Raw genomic sequence first — 27,399 nt, forward strand, 5'->3', positions numbered from 1 at the left:
TTCACCATATGACCCAGAAGATTAGGAGAAGCCTTACGGCATACTTAGACTACATTACATTTAGGAGCTCCTATTACTCATTTAACACTAGTCTGGGAACCCAACACTTTTGGGTTCAAAATGTTCATCCCAATTGTACTAAAGCTGTTAGTTTACAATGGCAACAACACATCTGGTGGATAACTCAACATCGGCCCCCGTGAAGAAAGTGAGCTCTGGGTGTCATATGATCAGGTCTGGGTATCCTCGGTCAAGCTGAATTTGCCTTTAATAAAGATATGCCAAAGAAAAAACACTCTTGCCCGAAAAGGAAAATTAGAAAGATTTTATCTCAGAAAGAAGGTAAAGGATGGAAATCTGCTTGGGTTGCTAATCTAGCATTAATTAAATGGCTAAATCAAACAGCATACTATGACCAAAAATGCTCGTACCCAATGATAGGGAAAAGCATGTACTTTGACTGAAGGGTTCCTAGCCATGCTAATCCAAATGGAAGCAGAGATATCTATGGGCCAATGGCCTTCTTAACTGCAGAAACTGAAAATATATGTTTATGCAAATTATATAGCTCTCCTAATCTGTGGAAAATCATTAAAGTCTCTTGTAACTTATATAAATGTTCAGTTACTGCGTTAGTACTCAAGCTTATGGCCGACCAGACTTACGATGTTGTTTAATTAGTAGGAACAGGAACTGTTGTAAATACCACCAGAATTCTTCCCACTGGATGAAGATGGACCTTAATAGCCAATGATTCTTACTGGATTCCAATACTACTGATATCTGTGAATTCAGGCAAAGTACACAGTTATGCCCTGAACAACAAGGGAACCCTGAATTCACTCCAACTTGGCCTATAAGGGCTATACCTATACACACTAACGTGGTGTATGGGAAAAGAAGACTTTGCTGGGAAGATTTGTAAAACACTTCTGTAGTACTCCTTGATTTATTTTGTAATGAGAGTACTTTTCATCATAACGTCACTGCTATACGGTGTAATACTGGCTTTGCAACCCAAATAGAGTTGCCTGATGCTAACAAAAATTCTACTAATATTGATACTGATGACCAAATGTTTTGGGAGAGAGAATTACAACCACCACAAGATGTAATATCTATGGAAACGAACAGGCCAGAGAAATCATTACAGATAACCAGAAAATTTAATTACTATTTTAAACCAATCAGCTCAAACATACCACAAAGCACAAATAACCATAGATAAAGAAGATACTCAATTCAAGATTATCCAAATACCTGTAATGGATTTTTTTGATTCATCTCTTGTCTTTCTAATTCTGTACCTACTCTGCATTGGTTGCTTCCAATGCTATTAACTGGATTTTTATTGCTATTTATGTATTTATGTTATGAATGTTACAAAAAAGGCAAAGGGAAAAACTCACCACAAAGCACAGCTACAATGTTTGCACGATGGTTTGATCACATTGAAGAGAAAATTTAGCGGTAATATTCCTTATTAAAAGCCATACTGTTGACCCCCATCCCTATTCCCACATAGACTCCTAGGCCCCCTAAATCAGGCCTAGCATCAAGGGACAGAATGGACCCATGGCAGATAAGGAATCACCCTGACATCAAGGGACAAATTAATGATCATCAGTGCTTTCTGCCAGAAGATTACTGATCAAAGGCGGGGGGTGGGGCGGGCGCGGGGAAGCAACGAGAAAAAGACTCTCTAAAAGCCCTGATATGAGAGACGCCATTTTAGATTTCTTCCGGAGTCAACATGACGACACAAACTTTGTTTAAACCAAAAGCCTGACCTAAGGCCTGCCAAGCATCGGCTTTACAAAGGAGCAGCCTGAAGGAAGTCCTCCTGCCCTTAAGATGTCGATCAATGCTCCTACCCCCTCTGTTCTGTGATGTTAAAACTCGTGATTCCTGCCTACGTATTAATCTAGAACTTTTTTGAGAGACGGTACCTCTGACATATTGATTTATGGCTCTTTATGTAAAGAAGAATATAACTCCATAAAAACTGTTCATTCCCTGGAGCTCTTTCTTCCCTGTGAAGATTGTGTTTCCTGGGCAGCTGTCCTAATATGGGCTCGAAAAAAACTCTCTCTTTTCTGCTCATATTAGAGTTCTTTCTGGTCAGTTTATCTTGACAGAACTAATACAGCACTTTGTACTTTATAAGCCAGCATGGCTGGGCGGGGACCCTCTTTGGAGTCACAGAATTTTCGTTGTTCTCACATAGGCCTAGGGAACTATCTGGGGTCTCTCTCTCTCCTTTTTTGCCCCCTGGGGTCTCTTTTAAAAGAGTACTAAGCCCATTCTTTTTTTTTTTTTTAAAGGTTTTATTTATTTATTTGTCAGATACAGAGAGTGAGAGAGAGAGAGAGAGAGAGCACAAGCAGGGGAAGCGGCAGGCAGAGCGAGAAGCAGGCTCCCAGCTGAGTAAGGAGCCCAATGTGGGACCCGATCCCAGGAGCCTGGGATCATGACCTGAGCTGAAGGCAGACACTTAACAGACTGAGCCCCCCAGGCACCCCCACTAAACCCATTCTTGACCCTCATGACCTGATCACCTTCCAAAGACCCCACCTTCTAACACCAGCACATTGGGCATTAGGATTCCAACCTGTGAATTTGGCGGGACATAATCAGACTAGTTACTGCTTCTTGTCCACATTTACTTTCTTTTAACCCTCTCCCTCAGTTACACTTTATTTGTTCTGATATAGCTACACTTTTTTTCTTAGGATTTTTCTTTTTTTAATAAGTTTTAATTTATTTATTTGAGAGAGAGAAAGCATGAGCAGGGAGGAGGGGCAGAGGGAGAGGGAGAAGCAGACTCTGTGTTGAGCTGGGAGCCTGATGTAGGACTTGATCCCAGGACCCCAGGATCATGACCTGAGCCCAAGGCAGCCGCTTAACCGACTGAGCCACCCACATGCCCCTTCTTGGGATTTTTCTATGTCGGGATTTTTCACTATTTGGTTTTACTGAACAATAAACGAATTGGTATTTTGGCAAGCACTGTTTATATTAGATTTTTTACAATAATGCTGTAGTGGTGGGATTCTTTTCATGACTCCTGGCGTTTCCTTATAGGAATCCTCCTGTAAGGAAGCTGAGTTCTACACAGGCTACAGAGCCCTGGGGCGATTGTAGCTTTCCTATTGGAGTGGCTGGCTAAGGGAGGCAGTGCTAATTTGGCCAATGCCATTCTACATTCAGGGCCAAGGAGGAAATTGTTAACACTGATCTGGAATTCAAGCGGCTTGTTCACAGGCTGGAGAGTTGCAAAGTCTCAAAAAATTGCTGGGTGGGTTTCAAGGTGATATACGTATTGTGGGTAGGCTTGCTGGCATTGCCTGTGCCCTAATTTGTGGTCACTGTAATCTGTTAGTGAAATTAAAAAGGGGAAGAAAAACTGGCATCAGAGCGTCTGTCTGGCAGAGGTATTGGTCCTTAAGCTAAGTGCACAGGGTTTGAAACTTCAGGAGGAACTGCAGTTTCAAGAATCTACTGAGGGTCCTTTCTCCAGCTGAAACAAATGCAGGGACCAAGAGAAAGCCTTCAGATCTTAGAGATTCTATACAAGTGGCAAAAGCTGCTGATTGGAAACCATCTGTCCTCTACATTGTGGAGTCTGGATTGTAGGCAGAGCTCACCTGTCAAGGCGGCACTGGGCGCCAGAAGCTTGGCACCAAGGGCTGAACTGGAAATGAAATGTTCCATACAGAGGGACCCCCAGATGTTAAGTACACAATGCTCAAATTTACCTTTTTCTAAATGATTTCTTTCACTTGTGCTTAAGTTCACGAGCTATGCATTCCGAATGGTTGGCATAAACCTAGGGGCCTTAAGGTGAGGTCAAAAACGAACATTTTCTTCTTCCCTTAATACTACTGAATTTCTTGTTCAGTCTTTGGCAACATTAAGTACTGGGCTTTGGAAATAAAATTTTAATTTTTCCTGGGATGTCTGCTTTGGGGTCTGGGGATGGCTGGTTTTAGAAATTTTGTAGTTGTGGGGCTGGTGTTGTGATATTCTTGTGTTTCATGAACTCTTCGGACTTTTCAAAACGGGGCTCAGGAAAGGTTGGCCTGGGAGCTAGCACGGTCTCCGAAATCTTGCAGGAACTAACTCGTGCAGATTTCACTCGGTCGTGGTCGAAATCCCCAGAGGGCAATGCTGTGACCGCCTAGCACTAGGGATAGGAAGGGCGCCCGAAGGCACAGCTGGGCTCCTGGGACAGCCCCTGATCCCTTGGATGTCAGGCTCGCCTTCTGTTGGTTAGAATCAGCAGCTGTACTTCCGCACAGGCACACCAATTGGGCCACCTGGAACTTCTCTAAATTCCAGGCGACGTTGTTGCGGCACACGGGAGACCAGGTGATGAACCTGAGGTCGGTCCTGACCGCAGTGGCGGTGTCACCGGGAGCAGGCAAAGCCCCCGCAGAAAGGCGAAGAGGGGTGCGCCTGCGCGCCGTTCACCTCGCACTTGTCAAAAAGCGTCAAGGTGGGCTCGAACCAGCTGCCGGGTCGGACGTACTTGAGGGGATTCAGGATCTCTTGGTTTCTGGTGTTCTCCTGATGCAGGAACTGGTTGCTCGGGAAGCCGAGCAACGACCAGTCCCTAGAGCCCGAGGCCCTGCCGCAGCTCGTTCATCTGGGCGGAGTCCCAGACCTTTGGGCCTCAGAGCGAGGCCACATTCTCCCTGACAGCACCTTGTCCGGCAGGGACGCCAGGCTCCCCCGCTCCCCGCCGGCCAGGACGCTAGCAGAGAAGGCCTACACCGAGGCGTGGGGGCCACGGCCGGGCTGGCTGTAGGGCCCAGTGTCTATTGTTAGGATTTAACACCCTCATTTAATCTCATTGCTGAGCTCAGATAGCTATCGTGGTTAACAAGGCTGAATGTAATCTGGGATGGGAATGGAAGAGATGAATTTCCAATCTTGGGTGCAGAATATATTTAAATGTTAATGTATTGCTCAGAATCATTTTGAGGGTTTCTTGGGCCAGTGGTGCTGGAGAGCTCAAAAGAGGAGCAGTGGTTGACCTAGGGTGAATGGAGCCCTAATCAGATTCCTGATCTTTTCTCCCAGGTGGACTGCCACATCCTTAGTTGATGATATGCTTAATTGTTAAATCTAACAGGTTAAAGAGAAAAAGCCGTGGGAATGTCAGGGTGGGGGGGATGTTTGTACCACCTCTGATAGATGCTTCCTGATGGAGAGAGCCTCATATGACTCTTGTGGCCTCTCCATTCCATCTCTCACTTAGCGCTGGAGAGGAAGAGTGACTATCTAACTGGTAAAGATGGGAAGAACAAATGGGCGCGCTGCCCTTACCTTGGCCCTTCTTCCTCTTGGGAGTGAGCTGCCCACAGGGAGTGTATATTCTCTGCTTGAGAAAGCCTTCCCTGGTCTAATATTGTCTGTGTCTAGAAGGGTTATTCTAATTCTGGGGTTTAATTAGCCACCATTTAGCTTTTACACTAGGCTACTTACTCTATCTTGGCTTTACTGCTATTAAAGATAATATTTTGAGCTCCATTTGTTGCTTTTGTTTGCTTTCTCAATTACTCTAGAACTTGGAACAGAAAGAAGGATGGTAACTGACAATTGTGAATATGATACTTATGATTCTAAGTAACACTCGTGATTATTTTCTAAAATGTCCTTAGGGCACCTGGGTGGCTCAGTTGGTTAAGCGTTCTACTCTGATCTCATCTCAGGTCTTGATCCCAGGGTTCAAGCCCTGCACTGGGCTCCATACCGGCCGGGTGTGTAGCCTACTTGAAAAAAAAAAAAAAGAAAAGAAAATCTAGGGTGCCTGGGTGGTTCAGTTGGTGAAGCATCCAACTCTTGATTTTGGCTCAGGTCATCATCTCAGGGTTGTGGGATCGAGCCCAGCACTGGGATCCATGATCAGTGCAGAGTCTGCTTGACCCTCTCCCTCTGCTCCTTCCCCTGCTCAATCTCTCTAAAATAAATAAATAAATAAATTAAAAAAATCTAAAAAAAAATGTCCTTTTCATGTTTATACACACATGTGTTAGTTACATTTAATACTAAACATAAGGTTCTAATTTCTGGTTTGTGTATTAGCATTATCACATCAGCTGGGGTTCGGATGACCCTGAGGGTAACAATAAGCAACATCATTTTTATGACTCCCCATGATACTGAGCAGATTATGTAGCAGTTTCAAGGCTGTCACTGTGAGAGGTCTTGGCTTGAGTTCTTGGTGAACTGGGGAAGGTGGCAGGGCCTAGAGATGCCATTACATGTGTTGTCTTCTTGAGATTTAGAGAGAAAAATAAAATATTGTAGTTGGATGGCAAAATTGGAGATGGTGAAGTCAAAACACACGTGAGGGTAGGAGAGCCACTAACTTTTCCCGTGAGTGTTGAATTCAGCAGGCAAAGGAGAAGCAAGCTTGGACAATTGAGTAAGATGCTCTTTTTTTGTGCTGTGTACCGATGCATGCTGGGAAGCTCTTGAGGAGACCGATGCTGCTATTGCTGCTGGTGTTTGGAGATGACGCTGTTGCTGTTTATTGATGAAGGGCTTACTAAGCACCAGATATATGCTGATATATATCTATGTGCTAGATATTAGCGATCTCGTCTATTCATGGCTACTGTAGGTCCTGATGTTACAGGATTGCGGGGTTCTTGTCTCATGGAGTCAAACAATGAATTTCATGGACACAAAAGGGCGAAGTAAAGTGAAAGTTTGTTAAGTGAAAGTGAGAGCAGAAAGGAAAGAGAAAAGCTCCCTAGAGTGAAAGGGGTCCTGAATGGGTTACCACTGTGGGCTGTCACTGGAGTCTTTTATTGAGAACTGACGGGGAAGATTGTGGCCTTGAAATTCTCGTGCCATCTTTGTTTGAGCAAGGACTGCTGATAGCATCCTTAATGGCTCACTTCTCTGAGGTCTGGTCATTTTCCATGATTACAGTGTAGCTGCCAAAAAAACCCACACCACCCTCCTTAATACCCAGGTCCAGGTGGTCTGCTTTGTTCCCTTATTTCTGGTTTTGTATGCCTCAGCATTTCTCCATATTTGGGATTTCTGTGAGCCTGGTCAGGGGAATCATGGCCTCCTATCTCTCCCTGCCTAGACCTTAACTCTTCCCTTACTCACTGACAATGATTGCTGTTTCTGAGAGAAGTGAGATATATATATATATATCTCCCCCCTAAACATGGTGCCTGATGTGGGGCTCGATCCCAGGACCCTGGGATCATGACCTGAGCCCAAGGCAGACGCTTAACTGACTAAGCCACCCAGGTGTCCCTGAGGGAGATGATATCATCCCCATTTTACACATGATGAAGCTGGAGCTCAGACGGATCAAGTAACTTTTCCAAGGTCACACTCCCAAAAGCAGCTAGTAAATGGTCTGAACTCATTGGCTCATTCAGTCAGTCATTTCTCAGGTACTCACTGAGCATGTTGTATCAGCAGTTATTCCTAGTTGCAGGCAGTGGAAGCCAACTCTGGTAGATCTGAGCAGAAGTGAAATTTATTAAAGGGATCCTGGATTGATTGCTCACAGAAATGCCGGGAGCACGGGAGTACCAAGTGTGGAAGCTTCACAGCAGCAAAATGGTCAGAATATGGCTGCCTTGGGGCACCTGGGTGGCTCAGTTGGTTAAGCATCTGCCTTCAGCTCAGGTCGTGATCTCATGGTCTTTAGATCAAGCCCTGCATACCGCTCCTTGCTCAGTGGGGAGCCTGCTTCTTCCTCTCCCTCTGCCTGCCACTCACCCTGCTTGTGCTTGCTTTCTCTGACAAAAAAAAAAAAAAAAAAGAAAGAAAAAAGAATATGGCTGCCTCTGAGGCCGCTGTCTTTGCCAGGCCCTAGACACTTCAGTTTGTGATGCTCATCCACTGGGGCTGGACACTGGAAGCAGCCTGTGAGCACTGCTTCCTCCCTCATCTTTGATTTATTTATTTATTTGAGAGAGAGAGAGTACATGCGTGTCAGTGGGGGGAGGGGCAGGGGGAGAGAGAATCCTGAGGCGCACTCCCCGCTGAGCACAGAGCCCTTTGAGGGGCTCAATCCCAGGACCCTGAGATCATGACCTGGGCTGAAATCAAGAGGTGGCTGCCCAACCGACTGAGCCACCCAGGCACCCCTTCATCTTACTGCAGCCATCATTGTCCTTAGAGGCTCCGTAGTCCCTGCTTCTTGGTATGACAACCTCTGGATTCAAAGCCTAGGCAGATGCCTCTGATGAGTGAAGTGGACTGCATGGGCCCGGTCCAGAGCTGCTGGAGTGGGGAGCAATACACTTCCTGCGCTTCCATCTTCTCCCCTGGGAGGTGGACTCTATTTCCAAGACTCATATGACCAGGAACTCCCCAAATATGGTAAGGACATTCAAAAGCTGGGCAGCCAAAGGAACATCAGTCATATGTACATCTACTGTACGAATGGCACTGCTAGACATGGTGGAGAACGCAGAGATGAATCAGACCCTGAACCTGCCTTCAGAGACCTTATAGACCCATAATTCTCTTCCTTTTAATGTGTGCATTATTCAGCCCCATAGTTTGCAAATCTCTTTCACTCTCGTTATTTCATTAGATCCTTCTGACAGCACAGAACTGATGTTACCTCCATTTTATACTTGAAGAAGCTACAAAGTTAGGTAATGAGCCAGTCCTCTGACTCCAGGCTCAGTGCTGAGTGAGTCAACCAGCAATTAATTCCAAGGCATGTGGTTTCCCCATTTTGTTTTAAAGATTCTATTTATTTATCTGAGAGCGAGAGAGCAGGCAGGGGGAGGATTAGAGAAGGGGGCTGGATCAGGAGCTGAAGGCTGATCCCTAACCCAGTGAGCCACCCAGGCACCCTTCCCCCACATTTTAATGCTCCCGAAATCAGGAAGCATTTTATAATTAATGGTATATTATAGTTTAATTGGCAGCCCTTTATTCCTAGTGATATGTAAACTAAGGGAGCATCTTCAGTTGATAAGGTGTAGCTTCATTGGAATGCAGTCATTAGATAGGGGTAGGAAGTAAAGTAATAAGGGACATAAAGGTGATGCAAGAGATCAGGGAAGACTGTGGGGAATCGTACAGCCCACCATCCCTTGGGCCCTTATCTGCAACTCTGAATTCCAAAAGGCTTTTTTTTTTTTTCCAAGTTTGGCACCAAAACTCATTTGTCAGCAAAACCTAACCTGATGTGAAGTAATTTATAACTATAAGGGATACATAAATATAATATATAATTATAACCAAGTTATAATTTTAATTATTCTACTTACTGTGAAGATCAATATGTGTAGCTGCAGAAATATTAATGTTTGATAATGAAGCATTATTCCAGCCCCTCGAGGGGAGGGAGAGGGGGAGGTGTTACCTAATATTGGGTCCATTTACTGCACTGTCTTTTTAAAATATGTAAAATTCTGAATTTTGAAACCCATTTAGACCCAATGGTTATGGGTAAGGGACTCTGGATTGTATCTGAACTGGGGCTTGATTGGTGGATAGAATTTAGATGTTTGGAGATGTGGAGGGGATTTTAGGAAGAGGAAGAGCATCATCCCACACCAGCTTGGGTCTAGGTCTAAGTCATTATCCAACCATTAAATTTGCTTTAAGAACAGAAAGGATCTGCATTTTTGATAAGTACTCTCCCTTAAGTCATGATTCATACACAGTTGGAGGGTTGGACTTTCTGGGTTTGGCTCCCCCCCCCCCCCCCACAGTATTAATCTTCTCCTTTTCCCACAAATCACCTGACTTCCCTGAAAACTCTAACACACCCTTTGGCTGGAAAAGAACATTAGGCAATCGGTGGAATTCCCCACTCCTTTCTCCCCCTGGAGCCCTGGATGGAAGGACTTCAGGCACGACAGAAGTATGCAGTTCTTGTTTCAAAAGCAGAGGGAGCTCCAAGATCAAGGCTGAGTTACCCCTTCCCTTGTCATGGTCTCCCAGCCCCCTCTTTGTTTAGATCAGGGAATTTCAGACATGCACACTGGGATAGAGAATCATATGAAACAGAACCAGGACAGGGAGGCCAGCGGAGGTTCTTGCAGAGGGAGCGTCCAGGCCCGGTGCTGCTCTCCCGGGGAGCTGGCAGGGTGGCCCAGCATGCCCACTGGCACCAGAGAAGGGACTGACCCACTTGTTCCCATCCGCTTCTGAAGGTAAAAAAACTTAAAAATTGAAGAGCAGAGCTTTGATGGAGGAAGAGAGAAAGGCAGAGAACTTCACATGGGAAGGTTTAGGGCAAAGATGGAGGGCTGGAAGGAGCAAAATAAAAGAAGGCAGAATACAGGCAACTTCTTTACCTCACTACTTACCATTGTTTGCAGGGTTAGACACATTTTTGGCAAGACTTTTTGAGGAACTGTGGAAAGATAGCTCATCTTTTTAGTAAAGGAAAAAACCCCAAACCCTGGAAAATTCACATAGGAAATTGAAGGGATACCTTTCCTTTCCTTTTGTGTTTCTTGTCATTCAGCTGCCCTTTGTCTCATTCCCCACCCAACCCTGTCTCAGACCACTTCTCCCAAGGTCACCGCCTTCCCCTAGTAAAAGAAGCTCATCCCTCCATTGGTGGTCATTGGGAGCACCAACAGAAATATGCACAATAATAAACTTAGTAAAGAGAGCTGGTGTGAAGTGATAAAGGGGATCTTTGCCAAAAGAGGGGGAGAAATGTCCTAGATGGATAGTCGTGATGGGGAAAGACTCCTGAAAACCTGAGTGGAAATCGGGATATTGTTTTGTGAGGGCAGGAGAGAGACTGATAGAGAGGGGGCAGGGGTCATACGGGTGGGGGGTGAGGGAAGAGGAAGAAAACTGGGAGAAAGCGCTCATTTTCTGGGAGAAAAACTAGGCGACAATCCAGAGGCGCAATGGGAGAAGGGTAAGATCTAGTTTTAGTCTAGAAAATGAATTGAAGTAGAACCAGGGACGGTGTGAGAGGACAGGCATCCTGTGGTGACCAGTGTATGGCTTTGTTTAACCTGCGTGTTACTGTTATGGAGGTGACACTGAACGCCAGGTGACCCCCACCACCAAAGCAGGTGCTTGTGTTTGTTTGACAAATACAGCCAGCCCTGCCACCCCTTTGCTCCAAAGTCCAGAGGTGCTGCGAGCCAGGACCTTGAGGTGTGCTGTTCACCAGGGATGAACAAATTTCCAGAGATGTGGTAAGTGATCATGAGTCTGCAGAGATGTACGTGGACTCTATTCCCTTTATCTTCTCAAGAAAACAGCTCAGATCTGAAGCCCAGGTTTTGGTTTGACCTAAGCCTTTTTGCTTTATTCCAGCCTAAGATTCTCCTCCATGTGCTGTTGCCCTCCTCCCTTCTACCTGTTTCCCTCTCTTTCCCCTCCCTTTTACTCATGACAAATGCTAGGGCACTATACTAGTCTGCCAGTAGCTGGGTCACCCCCGTCTCCATATGTCTTTTTTTTTATTTTTTTCAGGTGCATTGTCCTGTTTTCCCTTTTGGCATCTGTTTATGCTGAGCCTACTATGTATGGAGAGATCCTGTCCCCTAACTATCCTCAGGCATACCCCAATGAGATAGAGAAATCTTGGGATATAGAAGTTCCTGAAGGGTACGGGATCCATCTCTACTTCACCCATCTGGACATAGAGCTGTCAGAGAACTGTGCATATGACTCGGTGCAGGTATATTAGAATAAGCACATACAGGATAGGGTTGGGGTGGTGGTGGAATGTTCTATTTTTTCTGTCCCCTTCTCTGACCTCCATGCCAAAATATTACCCTTTCTTAGCTTCCTTTCGACTCTTCTCTTAGATAATGTCAGGAGACTTTGAAGAAGGGAAACTCTGTGGACAGAGGACCAGCAAGAATCCCAACTCCCAAATTGTGGAAGAGTTCCAAGTCCCATACAATAAACTCCAGGTGATCTTTAAGTCAGACTTCTCCAATGAAGAGCGTTTCACTGGGTTTGCTGCATACTATGTTGCTGTAGGTAAGGCTCACCCTTCTCTATGTGCCTTAGTGATCCAGCCAAAAGATTAGAAGCAGAATAAACACTGAGTGATTCTGTGAATGAGGATTCCGTTTATAATTAAAACTCTTACGAAGTGTTGACTGGACTTGGGTCTATCCATGAATTGCCTTTGTGAAATTCAAACACAAGGTTGTATCTCAGTGGTGATGATGATAATGGTAAAAATAGGTAAGAAATAGTAATTTATTGAGAACCACTATAAACAGGACACTGTATTAGGAATTTTACCTCTATTAACTTAATCTTCACCTCAGCTCTTCCAGGTAGGTATAATGATCTCCTTACTTAAAGATACTTAAAGATAAGGAAAGTGAGGGCTAAGGAAGATAAGTAATTTGCCAAGAATCACACTAAAAATGCATGATATTCAAAACCATCCAATGGCAAACAAACCTTCAAATTCTGTGTGCTTCCACACCTAACTCCAGGTTAAAGTGAAGTTAGAACATCTCATAAAGCCAAACTATTGTTTAGATTTGACAGAAATGCCCAAATCCTGAAATGCTCTGTTTGTGAGGAAGGCCAAGAGTCTCTGGCATTGAGAGCTCCCTTAGAGCCATGCAATGGCAGGGCACAACTCCAGAATCATATTTTAGGAGAGTAATATAGAATAATACCATCCTGAAATGTGATGCATTTATTCACGTTAGCAACAGGCCTTTCCTACTTTTTCTTACCCTTGCAGTTTTGGGTTTAAACTCATTCTTCCTTCTAGGTCTTTGTTCTTGACCTCAATCTTTCTCTACTTTTTCTAGATATAAATGAGTGCACAGACTTTGCAGATGCCCCTTGTAGCCACTTCTGCAACAACTTCATTGGTGGTTACTTCTGCTCCTGCCCCCCAGAACACTTCCTCCATGATGATATGAAGAATTGCGGAGGTGAGCTTGGCATCAAGTGGAGTGCATGTTCCCTGGGATTTGGAATGGCTTAAGGCTTCAATTAGAGCTTTGTTGACCCTTCCAATTTTGACTAGCTTCAGCCTTGCTTTGGCACATCTCTTTAGTTACCCATAAGCTGCAGAGGAGCCACAAGAGTGGAAGAAGACAAGCTGCAGGGTCAAGTTAAAGGAGAGGAGAGATAGATGCCTGTGAAGAGTCTACCTGGGACTGTTCATTACCACGAGGGCTCCATCATAAGCCATGTGATGGAAACCCAATAGGCACTGGGTATCTCTGTTGATTTGTATGCGATGTGTAATTGTGGCATGTGGGCTCCAGTCAGGAATGGTCAGTTCATGAGAAGAGTCACAGAATGGGGCAGGATCTCCTTTGCTTGACCCTATATTTGATACTTTTTTTTTTCTTTTCTTCTTTTTCTCCCTTAGTCAATTGCAGTGGGGATGTATTCACTACACTGCTTGGGGAAATTGCAAGTCCCAATTATCCCAATCCATACCCAGAGAACTCAAGGTGTGAATATCAGATCCTGTTGGAGGAGGGATACCAAGTGGTAGTGACTATGCGGAGAGAAGATTTTGATGTGGAACCAGCTGATTCAAAGGGCCACTGCCCTGACAGTTTAGTTGTGCGTGATGAATGATTAGTTTTCCTCTCAACCCACACAGAGAGATTTCTCCTCAAAGACAAATTATCTTTCTTTCTGACCTCTCTTTTCCTCCCCTCCTTCTTATTTTATGTTTCTTTTATTACCTCCTTTACTTTTATCCCCTCCATTTTACCTCTTTCTCTTAGTTTTTTCTCTCTTCTGATTCCATCATTTCGTTTCTTTTCAGTTCGTTGCAAGAGACAAGCAATTTGGTCCTTACTGTGGTAATGGACTTGCTGCGCCACTGAATATTGAAACCAAGAGTAACACTGTTAATGTCATCTTCCAAACTGACCAAACAGGGCAAAAAAAGGGCTGGAAACTTCGTTACCGTGGAGATCGTGAGTATCCTAGAAGTTGCTTCTCGTACAATGTAAAATGCCAACAGGTAGATTGTTATATGGCTAGGTATCCTGAGAGACTTCACTTCTTCAGCAAGATCTAAACCTGTCAGTAGTTGTAAAATGCCTGAACCTCTAGGAATCCTTCAACTGGGCCTGCAGGTGCAGACAATTTGGGGTGGTTGGTTAGTATGTACTAACATGGCTGGGAGAATGGAGCTGGCTCAATGACTCTTCCTGGAGTGCCATATTATTTTAGACATCTCCATTGGAATGGTAGGCATCAGGATTAAGGACTACTGAATGATTTCAGAAAGTGTGAGGATGATATATATAGAATAGAGATTCTCCAGCTCTTTGGTAATTTTTTTTCCTGTCCTTTCCAAGCAATCCCTTGTCCCAAAGAAGTCACTGCCAATTCTGTTTGGGAGCCCGAGAAAGCAAAATATGTGTTCAAAGATGTGGTAAAGATAACCTGTGTGGAAGGGTTTGAAGTTGTACAGGTAAAGTACCATTAGGGTCTTCTCCCCAATCTCTACATCAGGATGAGCATAGTGGAATTGTCTAATGGTTCACTGAATGTCCTTGTTTGAGCAAGGTCTAACACCTTTTCCATAAACAGAACACCTCAGGATTGTCAGTCCTTCCTTGTGAGTCATGGAGCTTCTTGGCCAGATTGACACTCTCCTTCTGCCTTTAGTCTTCCTGGGGAAGGGGATCTGATATGCTGGGGCTATGTTGTCTTTTAGCCTCAACTCCTGGGTGCTTTGGGTCATTCTACTAAGATGTCCCCAAGCTTCTTGTGGTCAGGACTCCTCCTTGATCCAAGGCCAGAGATCGATTACATTTTTGATTTTGATTTCCCATATCTCTCCTTATAATTTAATGGTGATGTGTATTATTCTCCAGGGAAGTGTTGGCTCGACATCTTTCTATTCTACTTGTCAAAGTAATGGAAAGTGGAGTAATTCCAAACTGAAATGTCAACGTATGTATTTTTTTTAATGGGACTCTTTCCCCCCCTTTGATGGAATTTAAAAGATCAGTTCATCAAGATTCAAATTCATGTTTTCCTCTTAGACTTGTGAGAGAGTGGGTTGGATTTTTTTAAAAGATTTTATTTATTTATTTGACAGAGAGAGAGAGAGAGAGAGAGAGAGCACAAGCATGGGGAAAGGAGAGGGAGATGCAGGCTCCCTGTTGAGCAGGGAGCCCGATGCAGGGCTTGATCCCAGAACCCTGGGCTCATGACCTGGGCTAAAGGCAGATGCTTAACCGACTGAGCCACCCAGGCACCCCATGGATTTTTTTTTTTTTTGAAGGGAATCCATCCATGAAGTGCCAGCCCAGATCTGGTCCCAGACTGGCCAGATCAGCAGGTTTCTTTCAAAGAAAGAGGCTGTGGGATTGGTAGAGTTAGTAGCACCATAGATGTCCATTGCTGGCTTCTGCAGAGGCCTCCACCAACCACTGAAAAGCAGGTTCCTCCTTGTAGCTTTGAAGGGGCTATCTGAATTGGTCAGTGGTCTGGGGAGATTCATCTCAGATGCGCTTATGGATGTGAGGGGTGGGAAGGAGTGAGGGACACGGCTGGGAGGATGGAACTGGTTCAGTGACTCTTCCTAGAAGGGAGTGGCTATCCTGATCATCATTCACCTGTCTTCTTCTTGTAGCTGTGGACTGTGGCTCTCCTGAACCCATTCCGAATGGTAAAGTCGAAGATCCAGAACATACTTTATTTGGTTCTGTCATTCATTACACTTGTGAGGAGCCATATTACTACATGGAAGATGAAGAAAGCGGTAGGTTTCTTTGACTAGAGAAAAGAGGAGAAAGAATAAGAGTGCTGGAGAGGGAATAGAACAGTCTTTCTGGGTTTGAAGAGAGTTTGGAGAGAAATGAAGGTGATGAGATGGACTTTGTTTATCCTCTTGGCTTAGTCTAAAGATAAGATGTTCCTATGGGGATATAGGATCATGCATAGGGAATTATAGAGATCACCGAGCTCAGCTTCACAACTATGGCAGGAATTCTCCCTACAATATCCATTTTCATGTGGTTACCCAGTTTTTGACCAATTATTTAATGTAGAACCTACAGGAGTAATGCTTCCGGTGTCAAGTCACTATACTATGTGACTGGCTTTCTCAATGGAGAGGTCTTGGTCGTACTAGATGAAGGATTGCATAAGGCACAATATGTACCATTTCACTGATTTTAATTTGTTTTTACTTTTTAAAGATTTATTTATTTATTTTAGACAGAGAGAGCATGAATGGGAGGGCCAGAGGGAGAGGGAGAGAGAATGTGAAGCTGAGCACAGAGCCTGTTGCGGGGCTCGATCTCACGACCCTGAGATCATGATCTGAACCGAAACCAAGAGTCAGACGCTTAACTGATTTCACCACCCAGGCACCCCACTTTTAATTTAATGTATTTTCCCACCTGAAGCATTTTTCTAATTTTTTCTGTAACCCTCTTCTGCTTGGAGACTGTTCCTTCCCCTCCCTTGGCAGGACAGAGGCTAGAGGGATTGTGTAGAAGGTGTTCTCAAGATTCTTTTCTAGTTGATTTGATTTGATCCCCTCCTCAAATCCTAGAGGAGCTGAGGCTCTGCATGAAAGGGGGAATGGAAAAGAGGAGATGTGGTGGTGAGTGTGTCCTGTGTCTCTTATGCCGTTCCAGGAGAGTATCACTGCGCAGGCAATGGGAGCTGGGTGAACAAATTGCTGGGCACGGAGCTGCCAAAATGTGTTCCAGGTAATCAGGGCTCAGTCTTGGGGAGAGACCATAGATGCAGGTGCTGGTGTGTGGGGCCACTCTCTGAAAGTAGGTGCAGTCCTTTTGGGAAAGGACTTAACAGTCTGGCCTAGCAGAGTCTAGCTTGGTAAGGTGGAGTCAACACTGGGTTGTGGGCCTGCCAGGACCTTGGGGGAATTCCTCCAACGCACTGAGTCAGGCCAACTGACAGGAAATAGAAAATCAGCCAGTGACAGTTGGTATCAGATTCGGGGCCAGTTAGGTTTGGTAACGTAGCTGTAGTAGTAAGGGGATGTAGAATTGCTAAAAACAGGACCTGAAAATTGAGAGTGAGGAGTCCACACACAGAAACAAGACCAGTTGACCAGCCCTCTTATTATGTAAAAGTCTGTCTGGCAACAAGATATAGAGCAATGAAAGAAATGAGGAGTTTCAGACAGATCAGAATTGGATAGAAGAAGGCTTTCAGACAAAGCCATAATGATAGTAATAATAATAATAATAATAATAATAATAATAATAATCCTGGTAGTAACAACAGTGTTATTGAGAGCTAGGGGCTCAGCCAGTTAACTGCATTTATTATCTCATTCAAGTTCTTGCAACAACCCTTTGAGATATGATTAGTCCCATTTCACAGATGAATGAACTGAGTACAAGGTCATAGAGTTAGTAAGAGGGAGAAGTAGACCTTGAACCGAGGTCTGTCTGAGTCCAAATCCTTTTATGCTTACCTCAGAGTCTATTCAGGCTGACTACTGAGAGATTTAGGTAAGCTGACTTCATCTGGAATATAATTCAGTTTTAGTTGTATTTGGTAATAGCAAAGTGATCAAACTTGGAATCTGTGGGGAATGAGATGAAAGACGAAAAAAGAGAACGCTCTCTTTGTCCTACTTCCTTTGGATTGCTAGGAGGGACTCAGCTGCAATTAGGACTTCAGTAAAGAAGGTGATAAACACTCCATCTGGGTATCAGAAGAAGGTGGAATGCTTGCCTCCTCCACCATCTGTTTGAGGAAAGAGTTTCCCAACACTGTTTTCAGTTGGGCCCTGTCCCCATGGGCTGAACCTAGGATGAAGAGCACCTCTAGAGGGGCTGTTCATGGTGTGAGGCCCTAGCTCATTTGGACTCAGGAAGTCACACACCTCTTCAGTTTAACCAGTCTCTCCCACAAGCCTGCCTGTGGCTTTGGAAAAGCAAGATGTTTGGTGATTACCTTCAGGATGAATCTGGTACTGAGGTGGTTGACCAAATACAGGGTTAGCTCTATTGTGCTAGAGAATTCTTTTTTTTTTTTTTTAAAGATTTTATTTATTTATTTGACAGAGATAGAGACAGCCAGTGAGAGAGGGAACACAAGCAGGGGGAGTGGGAGAGGAAGAAGCAGGCTCATAGCGGAGGAGCCTGATGTGGGGCTCGATCCCATAACGCCGGGATCACGCCCTGAGCCGAAGGCAGACGCTCAACCGCTGTGCCACCCAGGCGCCCTGTGCTAGAGAATTCTGAAGCCTGGCAAGTTTTTGAGTCATTGGAGGATTTGCAGGAGGCCGGCAATTTATTTCTTGCTCTCTCTCCACCTTGTTCTTTTTCCTCCCTAGTCTGTGGTGTTCCCAGCAAGCCCTTTAGAGGAACACAGAGGATATTTGGAGGAATCGTTGCAGAGATTCAAAATTTCCCCTGGCAAGTCTTCTTTTTGGACCCATGGGCTGGTGGGGCTCTCATCGATGAGTACTGGGTGCTGACAGCTGCCCACGTCGTGGAGGGAAACCGTGACCCAGTAATGTACGTTGGGTCCACCTCAGTGGTCGCCTCACAACGGGCAAAAGCCCAGATGCTCACTGCTGAGCGTGTGATTATTCATCCGGGTTGGGAATTCCTGGATGCCCCAGAAACACGGAAGAATTTCGACAATGACATTGCTCTTGTGCAGCTTAAAGAGCCAGTGAAAATGGGACCCACTGTCTCCCCCATCTGCCTGCCAAGCACCTCCTCAGAATACAACCCCTCAGTGGGAGACCTGGGACTGATCTCAGGCTGGGGCCGAACCATGGTAAGAGATCATGTGATCCTGCTCCGAGGGGCAATGTTACCTGTTGCTCCCTTAGAAAAATGCCGGGAGGTGAAAGGGAAAAATGTCAATGTGGATATAAATTCCTATGTTTTCACTAATAACATGATCTGTGCTGGAGGAGAGAAGGGTGTTGATAGCTGTGAAGGGGACAGTGGTGGGGCCTTTGCTCTACGGGTTCCCAATGAAGAGACCCTCAAATACTATGTAGCTGGTCTGGTGTCCTGGGGCCCCCAGTGTGGAACGTATGGAATCTACACACGAGTGCAGAACTACGTTGACTGGATAATGAAGACAATACAGGAAAATAGTACCCCCAGAATGGACTAATCCATACATACACCACCGGTCTCTCTAAGGGCTATGACCAATCTTTTGCTTTCTGTTCTTCTCAATATTCCCGTTATTTCACCGTGATTGAGAGAAGACTTGGGAATATGATTTAAATAGAACTTGATTATTGGGATACCTAGCCGGAAGTAGTGTTTGATCATTACATCGTATTGGTCATTTGGTGTGGTCTGAATCGTGGGGTCCTCTCCCCTGAATTCCAACTATGAATAACAACATGAGAAAGGTGCTCCTATCTTACAATATTCCGTAGGGAGTTCCCTTTCCTGATGATGTCTGGTGTTACAGTTCTGACTCTGAAATTTATTGTTGGGCATCCCCTTGATTTTTTGTTTCCCCTTTCCCTGTTTGAAGTTCCCTTTGCTTTATCATACTCAGTGTCTACTATCTACTTGTAATAAATCATGGTTATAACCCAGTTCTGGCTGACTTGTCTTATTCCACACCAAGACCTGAGCCCCAGAGAAGGTTGATAAAAGGCTGTCGTGTCATGGAGATTCAGGCAGCTAGCAGCTCGTGTTGAATTGTTATGAAAACAGGGAATTCAGATTTTCTCCTCTCTTCCAATTGAGATTTCTTGTGGATCGGCACGAACATCATCAACACAAGGTACCATAGTTTGCTTTTGAAACTTATGAAATAAACCTGAACCTCCTTCGGAAGTCCACATACAGAATTGGCTGTTTAAGATCTTTAAGCATAAAATTTTGAGGTATAAGTTGTTTCAGTGTCTTCTGAAAATTAATTTTCTTTTAATACTTTGTATAACACAATATTTTTTTGTATAGTACAATATTACAACTTTGTAAAAAGGAAAAAAAAAGAAATCGAACATGCTCTCATCTGCTTTCCTTGTGGTTTTGATCAATTTGTCAGTCAGGCAACAATGTCTTCTCTGGGTTAAACTCTGTGGCAAGACATTGCAGCTGAAAATTCTGGTGAGGATGCACCCAAAGCCTCTCCCCTCTATTTTTTTTCTCAAGGGAATGGAAATTAAAAAAAACCCAAAAAAACAAAATCTTCTTCCTCACCACAAATTGATTAGTAATGAAAAATGACCACACAATTGAGACTAATTATTTTTTAAACTGTGGACAGGAAGCCTCTTTAGGGTGGCAGTTACCCCAACAGGGTGTCTTATGAAAGCCGTGGACTAAGAGTAAGAGTTGGAGTTCAGGAAGACTCTGGTCTGTTGGATGGGACATGAGGTTTCAGGAGAGCAGTTTTTATCAGAAGCCAAAAGGTGTGTATTTGGGGCCCATCAGGAAAGGACTTTGATTTTTCATAGACCAAAAGGGCTAAATTCAACAGTTGACCTTAGGTTGGAGGTTAGCACATGATGAAATAAACAGAACTGTAACTGAAAGTTCTGAAGAATTAAAGGAGAATTATAATAAGGAACCTTGGAAGCACCGTGTCAAGTCAACCAAGCAGCATAAAGCCATTTACATTATTCCTTGACCGTGTACCTCATAACCACCTTTGCCTACCTGCCTGTCATTACAAATCAATGGAATTGACAGTATAACCTGGACTACAATGTTTTGGGTGGGAGAAAAAAAGAATTGGAAAAATATTAAGAAATTTCCTCATGATGCAGAAACTGTCCTTTTTAAATAATTGAGATAATAGAAAAAAAATAACCTGAAATCAGACAAAGGAAATCCATTTATGCCAGGGTCTTCAGTCTATTTGGTTTATTCATTTGCAGGTGACCTGGGTATTAGTGACAGAATCCCCTCACTGTTACTGCCTTATGCAGTAGGATGGTTATGGTTAACTTTACTACAAGATCCTTTCCCTGAGTGAATGGCAGAGAGGGGTTCTAAATGAATCACCATCAGAGACTTCAGAGCCAGGAAGGACTCATTGCCAAGGCCTGGAAGGGCTAAGGAATTATTCATTGTGACTTAAAGGGTATCAATCATATTGCCTCATGCGTCACTTGGGAACAATGTGTGTCTGCTTCACCTGAAACTTGGGAAAAGACAACTTTTAAAAGCAGGTGAATTGTCACATTTCTTTGGTCAGAAGAAAATGGACTGGTGGATCCGTTTCTCATGCCAGGGAGAAAAGATGGTACCCAGGGGCCAAGAGGACTTAATGGAAGGAACCTAGTTGAAAGTGGACTAAGACAGAAGGTTCTGGCAGGATTTCGGGACCCTCTAAAATTGCTTTTAGTGTGATACCTAGAATCAGCAACATATTCCATAGAAATGTGACATTACACTTTCCGCATACCTGTATTTTTTTTAACTAAAAATATTTTTTAACTAAAAATAAGAGAAAGCTGTTTTTTTAGCTTTATTGAGGTATAATTGATAAAATTGTAAAATATTTAAAACATGTAATGTGATGATTTCATATACATATATATTGTGAAAGGATTCCCCCATCACATTAATTAATTAATCACCTCACATATTTACCCTTAAAAATATTTTTTTGGGCAAGAACACATTAAGTTCTACTCTCTTAGCAAATTTCAATTATATGATATAGTATTATCAACTATAGTCACCACATTATGCATCAGACCCTCAGACTTTATTTATCTTATAACTGAAAGCTTTTACCTTTTTACCGACCTCTCCCTATTTCCCCTACACCTCACCCCCTGGCAACCGCTTTTCTACTCTCTTTCTATAAGTTTGACTTGAAAAAAACTTTTTAAAAAGTTTCCACATATAAGCAATACCATGTAGTATTTGCCTTTTTCTGTCTGGCTTATTTCACTTAGCATAATGTCCACCAGATTTGTCCATGTTGTCACAAATGACAAGATTTCTTTTTTTTTAAGAAGCTGAATAAGGGGCGCCTGCATGGCCCAGATGGTTAAGCATCTGCCTCAGTTCAGGTCATGATCCCAGGGTCCTGGGATTGAACCCTGCATGGGGCTCTCTGCTCGGCAGGGAGCCTGCTTCTCCCTTTCCTTCTACTGCTCCCCCTGCTTGTGCTCTCTTGCTCTGTCAAAAATATAAACAAAATCTTTAAAAAAAAGTTAAAAGCTGAATAATATTCCATTATGTGTAATATACACCATATTTTCTTGATCCATTCATCTCTTGACAGACACTAGGCTTGTTTCCATACCTTGGCTATTGTGAATAATGCTGCAAGGAACATTGGAGTACAGATACCTCTTTGAGATATGGTTTAGCTTCTTTTGAATATATACCCCAAAGGGGTACTGCTGGATCATACGTATTTTTCTTTTTAATTACTTGAAAAACCTCCATACTGTTTTTCATAGTGGCTGTACCAGTTTACATCCCCAAAAACAGTGTACAAGTGTTCCCTTTTCTCCACATCCTTGCCAGTATTCGTTATCTTTTGTCTTTTTTTTTCATAGCCACCCTAACAGATGTGAGGTGACATTTAATTGTGGTTTTGGTTTGCATCTCCCTGGTGATTAGTGATGCCGAGGACCTTTCAACGGACCTGAGAGTCACTTGTATCTCTTCTCTGGAAAAATGTCTATTCAGGTCCTTTGCCCATTTCAAAATTAGGTTATTTCCCTTTTTGCTATTGAGTTGTACGAGTTCCCTGTATATTTTGGATACTAACCCCTTATTGGATATGTGGTTTGCAAATTTTTTCTTCCATTCTGTAGTTTGCCTTTTCATTTTCTTTATGCTTACTTTTGCTGAGAAGAAGATTTTTAGTTTGAGGTAGTGCCACTTGCTAATATTTGCTTTTGTTGCCTTGGCTTTCAGTGGCAATTCAAAAAAGTCCTTGCCAGACCGATGTCAAGGAGCTTATCCCCTATATTTTCTTCTAGGTGGTTTATGGTTTTAGGTCTTCTGTTCAAGTCTTTAGGATTAAAGACCTTTTTTCAGTTGATTTTTGTGTATGGTGTAAAATAATGGTCTAATTTTATTGTTTTGTATGTGGCAATCCAGTTTTCCCAACATCATCTATAGAACAGACTTTCCTTTTCCCATTGTATGTTTTTGGCTCCTGGTTTTTTTTTTTTTTCAAAGATTTTATTTATTTATTCAACAGAGATAGAGACCGCTGGCGAGAGAGGGAACACAAGCAGGGGGAGTGGGAGAGGAAGAAGCAGGCTCCTAGCGGAGGAGCCTGTTGTGGGGCTCGATCCTATAACGCCAGGATCACTCCCTGAGCTGAAGGCAGACGCTTAACCGCTGTGCCACCCAGGTGACCCTTGGCTCCTGATTTATTTCTGGGTTCTCTATTTTGTGCCATTGATCTATGCATCTGTGTTTATGTCAATACCATACTGTTTTAATCACTACAGCTTTATAATATAGTTTGAAATCAGGGAGTGTTGTGTTGCAACTTTGTTCTCCTTTCTCAAGATTACTTTGGATATTCAGGATCTTTCACGGTCTCATATAAATTTTAGGATTGTTTTTTCTATTCTGTGAAAAATGCCATTGGAATTTTGATAGGGATTACATTGAATCTGTAGATGGTTTTGAGCAGTAAGAACATTTTAACAATATTAATTCTAGTCCATGAGCATGGAATAGCTTTCTATTTATTTGTATCTTCTTTATTTTCTTTCATCAATGTTTTATAGTTTTCAGTGTATAGATCTTTCACCTTCGTGGTTAGATTTATTCCTATGTATTTTATTCTTTTTGATGCTATTGTAAATAAGATTGTTTTCTTAATTTCTGATAGTTTGTTGTTAGTGTATAGAAGCACAACTGATTTTTGTATATTGATTTTATATCCTGCAACCTTACTGAATTTATTGATTAGTTCTAACGATTTTATTTTGGTGGGATTTTTAGGGTTTTTAAATATAATTTCATGTCATCTGTAAATAGAGATAGTTTTACTTCTTCCTTTCCAATATGAATTCCCTTTATTTCTTTTTCTTACCTAATTGCTCTGGCTAGGACTTCTAGTACTATGCTGAATAAAAGTGATGAGAGTGGGCATCTTTGTCTTGTTCCTGATTTTAGAGGAAAAGCATTCAGATTTTCACTGTTTAGTATGATGTTAGCTGTGGACATGTCATGTATGGCCTTTGTTATTTTGAGGTACATTCCTTCTATACCCAGTTTGAGAGTTTTTATCATGAAATCATGTTGAATTTTGTCAATGCTTTTTCTGCATCTATGGAGATGATTATACGATTTTTATCCTTCATTTTGTTAATGTGGTGTATTCCACTGATTTGTGCGTGTTGACCTATCCTAGCAACCCTGGAATAAATCCCACTTGATCATGGTGTATAATCCTTTTAATGTACTGTTGAATTCGGTTTGTTGATATTTTGCTGAGGATTTTTGCATCATCTCTTCATCAGGGATATTGGTCTGAACTTTTTTTGTACTGTCTTGTCTGGCTTTAGTATCAGGGTAAAAGCTGGCTTCATAAAATGAGTTTGGAACTGTTCCCTCCTCTTCTATTTTTGGAAGAATTTGAGAAGGATTGGTGTTAATTTTCTTTAAATGTTTGGTAGAATTTGTCAGTGAAGACTTCTGGTCCTGGGACTTTCGTTTGTTGGAAGGTTTTTTATTACCAATTCAATCTCTTTACTAGTAATTGGTATATTCACATTTTCTATTTCTTCATGATTCAGTCTTGGTAGATTGTATGTTTGTAGGAATGTATCCATTTGTTCTTAGGTTGTCCAATTTGTTGCCATATATTGTTCCCAGTAGTCTATTATGATCCTCTGTGTTTGTATGGTATCAGCTGTAATGTCTCCTTTCACTGAACATTTTATTTATTTGCGTCCTCTCTCTTTTTTTCTTGGTAAGTCTAGTTAAAGTTTTGTCTGTTTTGCTTCTTTTCAAAAAACTAGCTCCTAGTTTCTTGGTAAAGCTAGCTAAAGGTTTATCTGTTTTGTTTATCTTTTCAAAAAATCAGCTCCTAGTTTCATTTTCTATTGCCTTTTTAGTCTCTACTTTATTTATTTCTGCTTGGATCTTTGTTATTTTCTCCCTTCAACTAACTTCAGGCTTAGTCTATTCTTCTTTTTCTAGTTCCTTGATGTTAGGTTGTTTGTTTTGTTTCTTAATGTAGGCATTTGTCACTATGAACTTCCCCCTTAGACGTGCTTTTATTGCATCCCATAAAATTTGCCATGGTGTATTTCCATTTTCATTTGTCTCACGGTATTTTTTGATTTCTCTTTTGATTTATTTTTTTGACCCACTGGTAATTCGGAAGCATGTTGTTTAATCTCCACATATTTGTGAATTGTCCAGTTTTCTTCTTGTCACGAATTTATAGTTTCATACCATTGTGGTCAGGAAAGATGCTTGCTATGATTTCAATCTTCTTAAATTCAATTAAGAGGTCTTTTGTGACTTTACATGTGATCTACGCTGCAGAATGTTCCATGTGTGCTTGAGAAGAGTGTGTATTCTGCTGCTGTTGGATGGGTTGTTCTGTAAATGTCTGATCTAACGTTTCCTTATTGATTTTCTGTAGGGATGATCTGTTGTTGAAAAGGGGTAGAGAAACTTGATTTATCTTGATCAAACTCATGAACTCTGCCATTATATTTTAATGATGGCTTAAAAAATTATTTCCTTTTGAAATATAGATTCACAGGAAGTTGCAAAGATAGCACAGAGAGGTCCTGTGTAGCCTCCATCAGTTTCTTCTAATGGCTACATCCTGTGTTAACTCCAGCACAATAACAAAAACTTAAATTGGCACAATGTGTGTGTATAGTTTTGTGAGAGATTGTAACATACTGAAATGATCACTTGTGGAGACTCATAATCACCCCTGCAATCAAGATACAAAACTGTTTCATCACGGCAAAGAATTCTTTTAGGCTACCCCTTTATAGTCACACTCTTTTCTTCTTTATTTTCTTTTTCAGTTAAAAAAAGACAATTTTGAAAGATCCAGCCTTTCTCAGTTGTGCTAAGGAGCTGAGGGAATAGGACTTCTGGTGTGCCCACCCTTCAGCTAGAGAAAGAGGGCAACAAGATAAATGATGGAGGGCAATGAAATTGTGGTAACAGGAACCACAGTGGGGGAATCCCAAAGCGGAGAGCATAAACTTAAAGTGAGAGTCCCATAATGGGTCTTGTTTCCTGGAGTGCAGGTTCTGTTTTTAAAATCTCTTATTTTACTACAAGGGAAAAGGAAGAACATAAGATACCAACAATGCCAGTAAGGCTCTAGTTCTAATTTTAGTCACTTTATTCTGTCTGACCTCTAAATAGGCTGTTTGCAATCTCTGTCTCCCTTTATGTTTAGCGTGGAAGCAAATTATTTTTTTTTGTCCTCACTGCTTGGGACTGACTGTGAAATATTTTTGGCATAATATGCTCAGGTTTTTCTGGGTATCCTTCTATTCATGGGTAAAATAAAAATGTTTCTTGATCTCTTTTAGATAAAAAGCAAGAAGAACTAAGGTTTCCAACAGGAAGAGAGAGAGAGAGAATGTTTAGAATAAAAATTTATAGAAGCCAGGAAAAAAGAAGCAAAAAGTCCCTGAGTAATGGTTGAAAAACCCAGGACAAAAGAAACAAAAAATCCTGCCATCACTAGATGCCAATGTCCCAAAGAACTCCCAAAGGAGAGACTCTGGTCTTCTCGTGGAACGAAGCACAGGCGATGAGTGTGGGGAAAAGCTGAACCCTAGAGGCTGGCCAGAGAAACCCTGAGAGAGATTTCAGAAAACAATAATCATTTCGGTTGGGCCTAGGCGAACTCTACTTCCACTTTGGGAGTGTGTGATTGGAGGTCTCTACTTGTGACACAATTTAATGACAAACATTTTCCCCCCAGCAATTTACGATGTTGTGTTAGTTTGTCTTAGGCGGCCCTGACCACCTTTCCTGGTCCTTTACTGCTGGAGCCCCTTTGGGCATCCTGTACTGTCCTCGCTACCATCCTTTATCCTTCAGTGCAAATAGATATAAATCAACTCATCAGGTTGACCTATATCTAAAGGTTTGAGGGACTTCTGCTCCTTGTTAATGACATTTCAATCATTAGCCAGAAATGGGAGGGATTTCTTGGCGGGGGGGGGGGGGCTCAAAATTTTCCTGAGACCCTGGAAATCATACCACTTCCCTACTCCTATCCCTTTAATGATAATAGTAATTTTTATTGCATTACATCAGACTGAGTGAAAGGTGTGTTGAGAGGGTCAAGGGATAAAAAGTATGATTCTAAGATCACAGTCACAGAGAAAGACTTTGCCCTCTGGTTATAGAAGTTAAAGCTGCAAGATACCAGAAGGACATCTCCCCAGTGTAGCCCACAATAATGCCTGGCACTTCATTAAGCCTGTTTCATGTATTTGTTCATTTAACTTCAATATTTGTATGAGATACTATTGAATGAAATTGGTGTGAGATACTATTATAG

The 27,399-nt window shown here is 42.5% G+C and overlaps 1 protein-coding gene and 1 pseudogene across 3 annotated transcripts; one reads left to right on the top strand and one right to left on the bottom strand.

Annotated features, from left to right (window-relative positions):
* Nucleotides 1-3,347: 3,347 nt before the first annotated feature.
* On the bottom strand, nt 3,348-8,149 carry LOC103656220 (annotated as a pseudogene).
* Nucleotides 8,150-10,030: 1,881 nt separating this feature from the next.
* Nucleotides 10,031-19,498, top strand: C1S (complement C1s). Of its 3 annotated transcripts, none has more exons than XM_008683521.2 (12): nt 10,031-10,160; nt 11,007-11,171; nt 11,452-11,659; nt 11,790-11,967; nt 12,765-12,890; nt 13,337-13,536; nt 13,745-13,898; nt 14,286-14,401; nt 14,808-14,886; nt 15,572-15,700; nt 16,584-16,658; nt 18,260-19,498. In XM_008683521.2, the coding sequence occupies exons 2-12, from the start codon at nt 11,149-11,151 to the stop codon at nt 19,057-19,059; spliced, it is 2,088 nt and encodes a 695-aa protein (XP_008681743.1). In that variant the 5' UTR covers nt 10,031-10,160; nt 11,007-11,148; the 3' UTR covers nt 19,060-19,498. The 3 variants fall into 3 exon arrangements, with proteins under 3 accessions (XP_008681743.1, XP_008681744.1, XP_008681742.1); XM_008683522.2 differs by having other exon boundaries at nt 11,046-11,171; XM_008683520.2 differs by having other exon boundaries at nt 11,073-11,171.
* Nucleotides 19,499-27,399: the final 7,901 nt, after the last annotated feature.

The sequence above is a fragment of the Ursus maritimus genome, unplaced genomic scaffold (assembly GCF_017311325.1).
Source record: "Ursus maritimus isolate PB19 unplaced genomic scaffold, ASM1731132v1 scaffold_26, whole genome shotgun sequence".
In the NCBI taxonomy this organism is placed as follows: Eukaryota; Metazoa; Chordata; class Mammalia; order Carnivora; family Ursidae; genus Ursus; species Ursus maritimus.

Excerpts from the sequence above, each read along its gene's own strand:
- C1S (XM_008683521.2), top strand. The coding sequence starts at position 11,149 with ATGAACAAATTTCCAGAGATGTG. Across the intron at positions 11,660-11,789 it reads GTGCATATGACTCGGTGCAG|ATAATGTCAGGAGACTTTGA; the intron begins GTATATTAGAAT and ends CTCTTCTCTTAG. Across the intron at positions 16,659-18,259 it reads GCTGCCAAAATGTGTTCCAG|TCTGTGGTGTTCCCAGCAAG; the intron begins GTAATCAGGGCT and ends TTTCCTCCCTAG.